Consider the following 12,566-nt stretch of genomic DNA (forward strand, 5'->3'; position numbering starts at 1 on the left):
GCAAACAAGTAGCATGTAATACATTCTCCTGCTAAATTGTGAGCTTGTTGGGTGTTGTTGTTGCGGTAGTTCAGTGTGAGCGGCGGGCAGCCCGGTGAGTTTTTCACAAATGGATCGGTCGTCATCATAATCAGTCACACATCTGCGCATCGCTAATTGTTTCCATCTAACTTCCTCTGTCCTCTTTTTTGTCATCCTCCCGCGCTCGCTATGCTTGCAACACGGCGCCGGCCACCGCTCCAACTCTTCAGTCGTGCTTCACTTCCTGCCACAACCGCAACCAGAACCAGAAACCATGGACCAAACCTTGGCTAAACACTCAACAGAGCACTAAGTGAAAAACTGGCCTGCAAAACTTGTCAACTGACAAGACGCTGGCCTATTGTGCTCATTTTTGAGCAAACTAACTAACTAACTAACTAGTGACAAAACTAACTAAATTGTCAGCTAACAAGTAGCCAAGTGGCCAAATTAGCCTACTAACTTGTGACATCAATGAACCAGTAACTACTGGAAACCTGCTTGCTAAGTTGCGAGTTAATTCAACAGCTAGTAAGAAAACTAGCTGGCTAACTTGTAGGATAACTTGCTTAATAACCAGTCAGAAAACTAGCCTGTGGACTTTTAAGATAACTGAACAAGACACTAATACAAAACAACTAACTAGTCTGCTAAATTGTGATCTGACTCAACCACTACTTTGTAGTAAGAAAACTGGCCTGTTGCCTTATTATCTTACTGACCAATTCAATAATGGAAAACAAGAAACTAGTGACAAACTAAGCCTGCCAAATAGTGAGGTAATTGAACAACGAGTAAGACAACAAGCCTGCTAAATTGTGAGCTAGCTGAGCAACTTGTAGGAAAAATAAATAAGCAAGATGATTAGATGATAGATGGGATGTCGCCTCGGACAACGGTTGCCGTGGAGACCCCCCTTGCCTCCACCCCCTCCCTCATGCGTGTTGGGGGATTAAGTCAGGAGGCAGCTGTAGTGGATGGGACATGGTTGGGGGTGGGGGGTGGGGGGGGGCTTGGATGTGAGTGGGGGTCGGGGGTGTCCTTTGCCAGGTTGGACATGGCGCCACGGGCCTCTCCAAGGTGACCCCTACAAAAAGCTGGCATGAACATCTGCACCCAGGCCCCACTGACCGCCATCAGGCAGGGATGCCGTCACCCATGTGTTGGGGGCGGGGGGCGGTTGGGGGGGCGGGGTTCATGCACAGTGGGGGCAGCCAAGCACCACTTTGGAAGCACCCTACTGAAATCTACGTTATGCACACAATAAAGCTAAAGATGCTAACCAGATGCTAGCACCCACAGCTGACGACACCCTCCCCACCCCACCCCACCCCACCCCACAGTGGCCCAGGTGACCCGCCCGATGTTGCAACCAGCTGTTCGCCCCGGTTTCCTGGGGGGGAATAGCATCCATGTAGTGGGGAGGTGAGTGTTCATATGTAAGTCATGTGCTCCCGTGAACGCTTTCATCAGCTCGTGCTTCTTTAGCACTTGATTGATAACGAGGCACTAACGTATAAAAAATAAAAAATAAAAAAAAAGAGTCCTTGAACAACCAAGTGAAACACACCCATTATCATTGTTATTATCATTACCATGGTCTTATTTTGGGAGATAAGATAACATTTATTAGTCATCTAATCATCTGCCAGCTGTTGTCTTCATGCATTAGCATCAGCAATAGCATTAATATTAGCATCAGTGTGGTCTTATTTTGGGATATAAAATAACCATTATCAGTCATCTTTTCTTGACATGTTGTCTAATGCATATTGTCTTGCATTGGAATTAGCATTAACGCAGTCTTACTCTGGAAGATAAAATAACCTTTTATTTGTCTAATCTCTAATCTTATCTCCCAAATAAGGTAACACTAATACCAATGCAAAAGTGAATGCCACTGGCCATGCTGATGCATGAAGACAAGCAGCAAGAAGACAAGAAGATATCTTAGCATCGTTGGCTAGCATTGTTGTACTTCAGGGTCACAGTGTATTTTAGCATTCTAATATAGAGTAGCATAGCTAAGCATTTTAGCTTTTTAACTTACAACCTCATCTGAACCAGGTGACGCTCTCTCCCAAAATAAGAGCACGCTAATGCTAATTCTATCTGATATGAACATCTGGTGGCTCGCTGTCATCGCTGCGCTTTGGCGAGCTAAGTAGCGCTTTTAACATTTCCATTTGTTTGATTGAATTAATAAGCATTAAAGCATTAAAAAGTCAAACAGGATTAAAGGACAGTTTGCATCTTTCCACAGCTGCTCAGCTTTCATGGGAAAACATCATGTCAATCACACGTTTCAAACGCGACACTATGACCTCACTTTTACCTCGTTTGCGGACACTCACATGCTAACAAATGCCCAACATAGTAACAGTCAACACACTAGCAAAGCAAGCACTGTTTGGTGCCTATACGTCGGACTGCAAGATATCATAATCCAAACACTTGCATCACAGCACATTTTAGCATAATTTGTTATCATTGACTAACTTATTTTAGTTTCGTAACCAATTTAGTGCCACTTTCAGATTTACATTAGAAACACCAACAATATCCATTCATGTCAAAAGATGCGTTTGAGGGTGGTTGTCATTGTTACAGGGAAAGAACACAACCTGGGGGGTCTGGGGGGTAGAGCATTCATGTTGAGGAAGTTGAAGCAGACATGTTTAATCCCACAATTTCCTGATGGCTAATCACGCTAACGCTAACATGCTACATTCTTGCCAAAACACCCTCCATCGCCGCACACCTTCGTACAACATCACCACACTTTGTTTACCCTTCATCTCAACTAAATAACAAACAAATTAACAAATAAAACAACTCACCAATCAGCAGACATCGACGTTAAAACACATAGAAACACACGCACGAACACACACACTACATAAAGGTACTTATACAGTACAGTTTACACTTACTCACTCGTCACGTGCACGCACGCAAACACGCGCACACATGCATTCCCCCGCACAAGCGTGCACACGCGCGCACACTCACACGTAGGCTTACGTAGCATAATAGCACGCCCACATCTAATTTATTTTGCACAAAAAACAATCTGATCTGAAAAAAATGATTTCATTTTGTAGTTTTGAAGTCATATTTGATAGAAAATAAAGCAAAAGGTGTGACATGGACCATTTTTTAAGGATGATGAAAGTGATTTTTGACTTTGACGGCTAACAACGTGCACGAGATCGCATGCGCGCTCAGACGCTCCCGGAGGTTGAGGTCATGACAAACATTCAAAATGGGACCAATGAACGATTATTAAAAGCGACTTTTAACATATGACGTCATTCAACACACGCCGATTCTCAACATCGATGAATCATCCATACATCCATTTTCCGAACCGCTTATCCTCATCACGACATTTAATTCATTTAATCTTTTTTTTCTTTTTTTGAAGGACAGCCTCGTGAAACGAAAAAAAAATCATCAAATCATCAAAGACATCAAAACAGAGCTTTCCTTATCCTCTTCTTTCATGATGACATCATCATTTCAAACTTTTTCATTTTATGTCGCGTCATAGTATGGAATTATTATTTCTTATAGTATTTCTGTCGATCTCTGATGACAATAATCGCCCCAATTGATCAAGATCAAATAATGACGTTCAGCGACGACAACAACAACAACAACAACAACAACATTGGAGTAAGAACAATTTTAAAATGTTCAACTTAAATTATATTTGACATTCACATTCGCGTTAAGAAAAAATAGAATTTAAACGCTCACGTACTATCATTTGTTTCATTTCATGTCATTTTTAAAATGTTCAAATATCAGGATCATATAACACAATCAGGTAAATTCTAAATATGAAGATACGTTATTTACATTAAAGTCGAATAAAACAGAAATGCTCACGTGGATTTATTAGTTTCACCTCTTTTTTTTACATTTTAGATTTGACAATATGGCAGGAAAATTTATCAAGTTTACCTGAGAGAAATGACATGCACGAGCCCCGATGAGGTTATATTAATAATAATAATAATGATAATAATAATTAAAATACCACTACTACTACTACTACTAATAATAATGATAATAATAATAATAATAATCATTATTATTATTATTATAATACAATGATGATGTTAACGAAAGATATAAAAATACAGTATTATGTTGTCACATTTAAAGCATTGCTATTAAAAGAAACAATGTTAAAAACGAAAATACATCAAACTATCCACCGTATATTTGTCAAAAATATGATGAAAGAAACTATAACAGCTGAATAATAAAAAAGCAATAAAATTCAACAAAAAATAAATGTATAATCATCTAAATTAATTTTAAATTGAAAACATCGTCGCATTACAAACACGCACCTCGACGTATACTAACAATTATATTTTAAAAATAAACACACACACGCAAGCACGCACGCACACACACGTCATTAATCGAATCATTAATGATTTGTTGTTGGTGTTGTCTCCCCTACACACATACATACAAAATAAATAAATAAATAAACGAGCACAATTTCACTTTCGTAGACATTTAAAACAAGTCACGCACTGCGCCTCCGCGGACCCGCAGAGCCGCCATGTACACACACACGCACACACACCTCCCAAGTTAGGCGAACTCCGACGCACTTTTCAAGTTTTATTATTATTATTATTTTGGGGGAATTAACAGCTGCGCCTGCGTGCAAATGCATTGAAATAAATACCTCCCCGTGAGCGTGCGCGTGCGCGTGTACTGACCATCCACCAGGTCCTGGCCGAGATGTCGTAGCACAGCTGCCATTTGACGGAAGCTTCCGCGCCGCTTTTTCCCGCCATGGCGCCGTCAATCAACCTCATGTGTGCGCGCGCTCGGCGGGAGAAGTGATTGACAGCCACGAAGTGATTGACAGGCGGACAGACGGCGGACGCACGCACGTGCCAGCCAGTAAGACAAGAAGAAGAAGAAGAAGAAGAAGAGGAGGAGGAGGAGGAGGAAGATGATGAGGAAGATGAAGCCCAGGAAGTAGTCATCGGGCAAGGTGAGACGTGGACACGCCCCCTCCCGCCGAACACCCTCCCCTCACACGCAAGCACACACACTACACATCAACACTCACGCGCGCATCGCACACGTACAGAGCAACACACATGCACACACACAAACACAACTACAAAACTATACCCAAACAAATACAAACGCACACCACTACAAGTGCACGCTCAAACACGCGCATGCACCATCGTGCACAAACACACTCAACAACACACAGACACACAGACGCGCATGAACACTACTCACATGTGCACAAACACACGGACACACACACACAAACAGACAACTACAAAACTACACTATCAAACGCACACACACACTACATATTTGCACTAAAAACACAGACACACATAAACACCCACAAACAGACACACAAACAGACAACTGACTACAAATCTACATACACGCACTCGTGCACACACCCAATGTGAGACTGGACAAGATGATGCGGAATGGGAAGTGCTGATTGAAGCAAGTGTGTCACGTGTGTCAGCAGGCCAGCAGGAGGCAGCGCCGATCTACTGAGGCGAGATGCTAACTTCCTTAGCTTAGCTTCATTTAGCTTAGCTTGGCGTCCGGCAACAATGAGCACAACATCAGCTTTGTGGGCACGGACGTATATGATAAGCTGGCCCGCCAATGGCGCCTTACTCGCCATCGGGAGAAGTGAAGCCGCCGGCGGCCATCTTACATTACCTCTAACTTGCATACATGTGATTTGTTGGCAGCGTTTTCACTTCATTTTCTGTCTCCACGATGAAAATGCCGCAGTGTGCGGCGTAGAGTTGTAACAATACGTCTGGGACGAGCGCCATGCACATTTCATCGCTAATAAGGCAATCATAAAAGTTCTCTTCCAAGGTCTAAATCGAGTGCTGCTAAAGATTCGTCTGCATTGTGTTGTCACAACCATCAACTATAAAGTCCACCAAGATTTTGTTTTGTTCGCTTTCAGTTGAAAAAGGGAGACGGATGGGAACCACGCTGCATGGTTTCTGTGTTAGCATTAGCGCGGTTAGCGGGAGGACAACAAACATGGAGTCTGCAAAGCGCCGTCCAATGGGCTGGGGACAGGCAGGAATACCTGAACCTCCATCACATGCACACGCACACGCACACGCACACGCACACGCACGCAGGTACACACAGAGGTCCCATTGTGCTGACTGAGCAGGAATGCGCAAGTCATTCAGATAAGAAACTTCAGAAATGAGAGCACCCTACACCACAAAAACCACAACCATCAATTTTTAGATCAATAGATCGATGGATGGATGGACGGACGGCGAATGACGAGTTAAACGCCGGACAGAGCCCCGATGACCTTGCTTCGGGCGTTTTGAAACCAGTCACTCGAGAGGTCTTATAAGTCGTCAAATCTGGCGAAAATGTTGCTGTGCTGCTAACAATGCAGACTTTGTTTGTTGCATAGCAAAGAAAAGCAACGCATCCGAATCAAAATGGATGGATGGTTGCCATGTATCCCGCTACAATTTCCCACTTGCATTGGACACAATTGAACTTGCATGCAGGCCAGCTCAGTCCACTGTGAAAGTTTGCTCGCACATTTTCAAAACATTCAAACATGACAATTGAATAAATGTGATCTTCACTGACAACGTTGGAGCAACCTTGACACATTCCTCCCAACGACCTTTTGAAGCACACACGCACGTGTACACCATGGTGGACATCTGTTTTGTCTTTGGCTGTATGGGGGGAGTGGGGGGTTTAGGAGGGGGTGGGGGGTCGCCAGAGGGCGTCACAGTGCCCGGCCGCCACCCGGCGCCGTGTCCCGCCTCCTGGTCCACATGACCACACACTGGCCGTGTCAGCCATATTTAATCAGCACCCCCCCCCTCCCCCCAAGACATACTGTACACACACACACGCACGCACACAAATATACGCACAGAACCCACTAACACATACACATAAACACTCTAAGACACACTTACACGCACACACAAGAATTCATGTACTCATACACGTGCGCGCACTTTTGAGCTTCCTCGACATGAGCAACTTGGAATGTCCCAACTTGCGTCCAAAAGTTCTTCATGCGGGTCACATGTGCTCCTCATCTGCTTCTCTGATTGGTCAAATAGGCGTGTGCGTGTGCGCGTGTGTTAGTGATTGGCTTCAGGTGACTGCCTCGAAGACAGGAAGTGACTCCACTGAAGCGGCACCGCTGGATCTGCTCGACGCACGAACACGCACGCACACGCACGCACGCAGATGCACAAACACAGGTAGGGTGGATATGTGTGTGGCGGTGGGGGGGGGGCATCAATGTTTGCGGCGCGTACTGTGCTTGAAAACTTGGATGTGATGTTGGAGGTTGCCGAACAATGTGGTCAGAATATTAGGAACACCTCTTTCCCTCTTTTTTGTGTGGCGGAAGCAACCAAGGCCGCTGGAACGTCGGGGCAGCGTCAAGAAGATTCGTTCATGTAGGGATACTTCAAGACCCCCCCCCCACACACACGTACACACACGCCCACACCCACCCCCACACACCCACACAGTGATGATGACAGCGATGCTGCTGCTGCTGCTGCTGCTGCTGCTGATGATGATGATGGGGATGAGGATGAAGACGAGGTTGAGGAACGGGCCGAGTTGAAAGGTTAATCAATTCTGATGTGTTGTTGACGTGCTCAATGTAACACCAGCTGGGTCACACATGCACTGCCAACACCACACGCACGCACACACGCACGCACGCATACCTTGCGTGTGCGTGCGTGGGTGTGGGTGTGCGTGTGTGGGTGTGTGTGTGTGGGTGTGTGTGTGTGTGTGTGTCGGGGTGTGTGTGTGTGTGTGTGTGTGTGTGTGTGTGTGTAAACGCTTTAACTACCCAAGCAGCCAGCGAGTCAACCGTACACACACATTTTTCAAAAAGTACTGCGTGTGCGTGTGTGCGCGCGCGCGCCATCTGCCTGCTGCGTGTGAGCCAACACTTGAGTGTGAGCTTGTCATCTCTGATGATTTTTTTTAAAATTTCGTAGCGTTGTTGTCATCACGGTAAGGTTGATAACGAAAAATAAAATAAATTAATGTTCTTTTGGAAACATTTAATTGAACTTGATTTCCCTTAAATAACATGTTATATTTTAAACCAAAGGTTTGACGGGATGACGTTTCATAAATGTTTAAATAGATAAATTAAATGGGATTGAGTTATTTACTAAAGTGAAGTAAAGGAATGTAGTTTAAAATCGAAAATATAATTCATTTCGGCCAGTCGAAATATACAGTCAATATTTTTTAACTATAGTTTTGAATTAATTGACAATGATATCCCCTTGAATTTCTCTCATTAAATGAAAAAAAACGGAATCACTAAATAATCCAATTATTAGCAAAATAAGAAATATACTTTTTAAAATGTAACCTTGCCCATCTGAAGTTGCAATTTCTGTCATCTGATTAGCACAAAGTCAACGCGTGCGTGCGTGCGTGCGTGCGTGAGTGCGGTCACATGTCAGGTGTTTGATTGACAGGTGTGTGCGTGCGCATCCCGGTCGGCCCCTCGTGTGCGTGTCTCGACGCATTAGGAGGCGCCGCTCATCCGCCGTGACGTGCGGGAGCGTCGGCGTAGCCGCTTGAGCGCCGCCGCCCCGAGAGGCGCCGAGGACGCCGCCCACTCGCCGAGAGGCCCCCGGGACGGCGGCAACGGCGGCCAAGTGGCACCGAGGACGCCGCCCGCTGCCAACAGAGGATGGCCCACGTCCATCTTGGCCCATCGAGGACGATCAGGCGGAGCGGCGCTGAGTGGCGGCCAAGTGGCTCGTCCGGCTCCAAGTGGCTCGTCTGGGGCCCGCTCGTCATGTCCTCTGACATCCGCGCCAGCCTCGGGACGTGCCCGCTTCTGGCCCGCCGTGACCTGCAGCTTTGCAATGTGAAAAGACAGAAAAAGACATGCCTGCCGAATTCGCCGCCGCCGTCGCTGAGAAGGAGCATTAAACCGGCAAGGCTTTCTTTTCGGTCTCTGCTCGAAAACCGCAGCGATCGGGCGACATCGTGAGCTACAAAAGCAGAAAATATGTCAGCCACTGCGCCAAAGTGTGCGCTTTCTTACCAGAGTACGCCTCACTACGGCCGGTACACACATAAAGACGGTCCATCCATCGTTCCATGGTCTGTCTTCTAATGCTGGGCTTACACCAAACGATTTTCACTAGTCTCAGACTAAAACGTGAACGTCAGAAGGGCGTTTTAGACTTTTACTGGAGTCGCAGCGCGCTCCTGTCACCTCCATCGTTTCGTGGGAGGTCTCAGCTGTTTTCATCAGTCTTTTCCTGGTCTTGCCTTGTTGCTCGTCTTGTCGCCGCAAGGCTTTTTCCAGTATTTGTTAGTTTCACGCACAATCAAGAGGGAACATTAGGACTAAATGTTAGTCTGGGTTTGGATTCCACCTATTTACATAACCATAGGCTAATGTTCTCGAAACATTCTCTATTCTAGGGTTCTAGATTTTCCGGGCACAACTCGGAGAAAACCTATAAGTCTTGAATCTTAAGACAAAGTGCAGGACAGACCAAATCAAAAGAAAGAAGAAATAGGGCAGAAATGTTGAATGGGTGATTAGTTTGTTGTCCTGAATCAACTTAAAGCAGGTAAGGCACCTGGACCTGCAGACCTGAAAAATCTCCTCTGGGAAGCGAAATTCCTTCACATTGTCAACTAGAGCACTTCGAGGACTGCAGTGGCCACTACTGTCATTGTCACTGACATCTCACAAAGCGTACGTACTCTTCGCTAGTCACCTCCCTCGTCAGAACTAAGCTTCATTAGCGAACATCCTGGAAGGTCCCGGCGAGAAAGCAGTTCTCCTGACACTTTGGAAGCAGGAGTCCTGAATCGCAAGACAATGTCCGCTTCAGACCAAAATCTACAGAAAGAAGAAACTGGGCTGAAGTCTTCAATCTGAGTTCAGCTCCTTGGAGCAAGGCCATTTTCATTGTGTTTGAAAAAAGAAACCGTCTTTGTCTTGTCCCGATCTCGGAACGGATTGGTCTTTATGTTGTCATGTTCTGTGTTTTGTGCATTTGGTTTTGATTAGATTTGAGTTTTATCATGTTTTGTCCATGTCTCTCTCGGTAGGTTGCCGCGTCCACCTGTGCGGGTCAACCCGCAGCTGCCGGAAAATGTCTTGCAGGTTCTTTGAGCTGAGGCACAGCGACGGTCTTTTAGATGAAAGAGCGGAAGAGTTCCCAAATGAGCATCCAATCGCTCTTGCCTCGACGCTCAGCATTTTCCAAGCCCAAGAAACAGTTAGCCTAGCATAGCGCAAGCGTTTGACCCATTAGGAGCAGTTAGCCGCCAGCCTCCCATTTTACTTACTTTGTGAAACAATACAACCCCTCCCCCTTACTTGAACTGCTCATTTGCATAATTAATGTGATCGGCCCACAGCGGACAAAATTCATGCCACTGGGAATCATGTCCACGCCTGTGCTCACATTAGGCCGGGGACGCGCATAAGGATTTTTCACATCTTAAATGATTTTGTTTTATCTTTGTCCGCTATAAGACGCCACTATAGAGATAAATAAATGTGCATTGAACAGTTTTGGTTGTATCGTGTGCAGGCTCATCTGATAATCTCACCGTCCTACATGCTCCAGCTTTGTCGTATTTGAGCTTTTTTGAACAAAATAAAAGCGCCAGTCGTGACCTTTTGTCCTTTTCAAAGTCAAAGTCTTGTTGGGGGGGGGGGGGGGGGGGGGGGGCTTAGGATGCATATGTTCCCCCCCCCCAACCTTCAGCCCAGCAGATGTCTGACACGCGCGTCAATCTGCTTCATGAAATGTCGGCCATGTTGAAGTCGGCGTACAGATGGACCGTTTTTTGCTCTCTTTTTCCTCAGGAAGTTCAGCAAAGTGGAAGAAGAAAAACAAGATGGGCGACCGATCCCTCATCTTCAGGACCCTCCCCCTCATGCACACACGCACAACTGCAAAACTACGCACAACTACACAAAGACACACGCTTATAAACACACAAAAATAAAAATACACCCTCGCACGCACACATCACACACAAACACATATATCTACACAAACAAAACTATAAAACACCTACATCTTCATATGTACCCACAGACACACAACTACAAAACTACACACACACTACTACATGTACACACAAACAAACACATGCACAAACAAAAATAGACACAAAGCCTCACAGACACACACTACAAAACTATGTGAACACACAATTACACGTTTACACACAGACACATACGTGCCCATTCAATCACACACACACAAACACATAAACACACAACTACAAAACTATGCTAACACATACAACTACACTTGGACACACACTCACACACATGCACAGAACTACAAAACAGACACAAACCCACGCACAACTACACTAGCGCACACTAACAGACACGCGCACACACACACACATCCACAAACACACACAGCTACACATGCGACACAATAAATGCACACACACAAAGTGACGTGTTTATTTGGGGCTAATGATGCTAACGATGCTAATTAAAAGCTGTCAGGGGCGAGTGGTGACACGCTAATATTAACCACTAGTCATTTACGCTAATCAGACCCCCAAACCGCCAGCCCCCATCCACCCCCCACCCATGTGGCCTCCTACGCGCTAACCGCTAATGACGGCGGGCGGGGGGCAGCCATATTGCGCCAGCACAATGAGCAGGTGGCGGCAGTTGCGGGTGACACCAGGACGGGATTGGTCGTGCAGTCGGGGTGTTTCTCTAGGCCAGGGGTGCCCACACTTTTTCAGCTACTTATGACATGACCGAGTCAAAATGATCTACCACCTACTAAAAATTCAAAACACATTATTTATATATATTGAGAATCATTTTTATATGTACCGTATATGCCGGTGTACCTTGCATGACTGCATCAACCTATATAGCGCAATACAACAACAACAAATGTTTTGTAATTACCTTACTCTGATGACTTGCACTGAATGGAATCAGCCAGGGACGCATAGCCCGGACAGGAGCTGCTGATAGGCAACAATCCGGCCATTCGCTCCATTCGGCGCGTATTAAACAAGCCAACTTTTTTACACACTATATGCTAATGCTAACAATATTGCTGTCTTGGTAAAGTTCAAGAACTGTAAAAAAAAAAAAGCCCCCGAGTGAACAGGACGCTGTGTGGCTGTGTGTGACGCAGTATGCCCGATGCTGATCGGCTGCCGCGAGTCGAAATGGCAAAAAAGATGACTTATTTTATACGCGCCGAATGGAGCGAATGGGCAGATTTCCGGTGTTTCGCTCCGCTTTCCACCGCTCCAAACGCATCATTCGCGCCGCCCCGCACGCAACTACATTGACTCCAATTCAAACGCGTCGCCAGAAACGCTCCCAACGCAGTTGGTGTGAACGTAGCATGAACGTAGCAATGCAGTAGTGAGGACGGATGATAGGCTGGCGATCTACCCACAATGCCTTTGCGATCGACCGGTCGATCGCGATCGACGTA

The 12,566-nt window shown here is 45.7% G+C and overlaps 1 protein-coding gene and 1 long non-coding RNA gene across 2 annotated transcripts in view; one reads left to right on the plus strand and one right to left on the minus strand.

Annotated features, from left to right (window-relative positions):
• nfia (nuclear factor I/A) overlaps positions 1–4,971 on the minus strand; it is a 48,265-nt gene extending 43,294 nt beyond the window's left edge. Inside the window, 1 exon segment of the mRNA XM_086047939.1 lies at positions 4,770–4,971. Within this exon segment, the coding sequence (XP_085904065.1) occupies positions 4,770–4,868 (99 nt within the window). The 5' untranslated portion in view covers positions 4,869–4,971.
• A 2,110-nt stretch (positions 4,972–7,081) lies between these two features.
• Positions 7,082–10,682, plus strand: LOC147139254 (uncharacterized). Its single transcript, XR_015089094.1, has 3 exons — positions 7,082–7,316; positions 7,469–7,693; positions 10,174–10,682. It is a non-coding gene; the product is annotated as an uncharacterized LOC147139254 (long non-coding RNA).
• Positions 10,683–12,566: the final 1,884 nt, after the last annotated feature.

Source organism: Filicampus tigris, chromosome 12 (assembly GCF_054856515.1).
Source record: "Filicampus tigris isolate MCC_2025a chromosome 12, RoL_Ftig_1.0, whole genome shotgun sequence".
Classification (NCBI taxonomy): Eukaryota; Metazoa; Chordata; class Actinopteri; order Syngnathiformes; family Syngnathidae; genus Filicampus; species Filicampus tigris.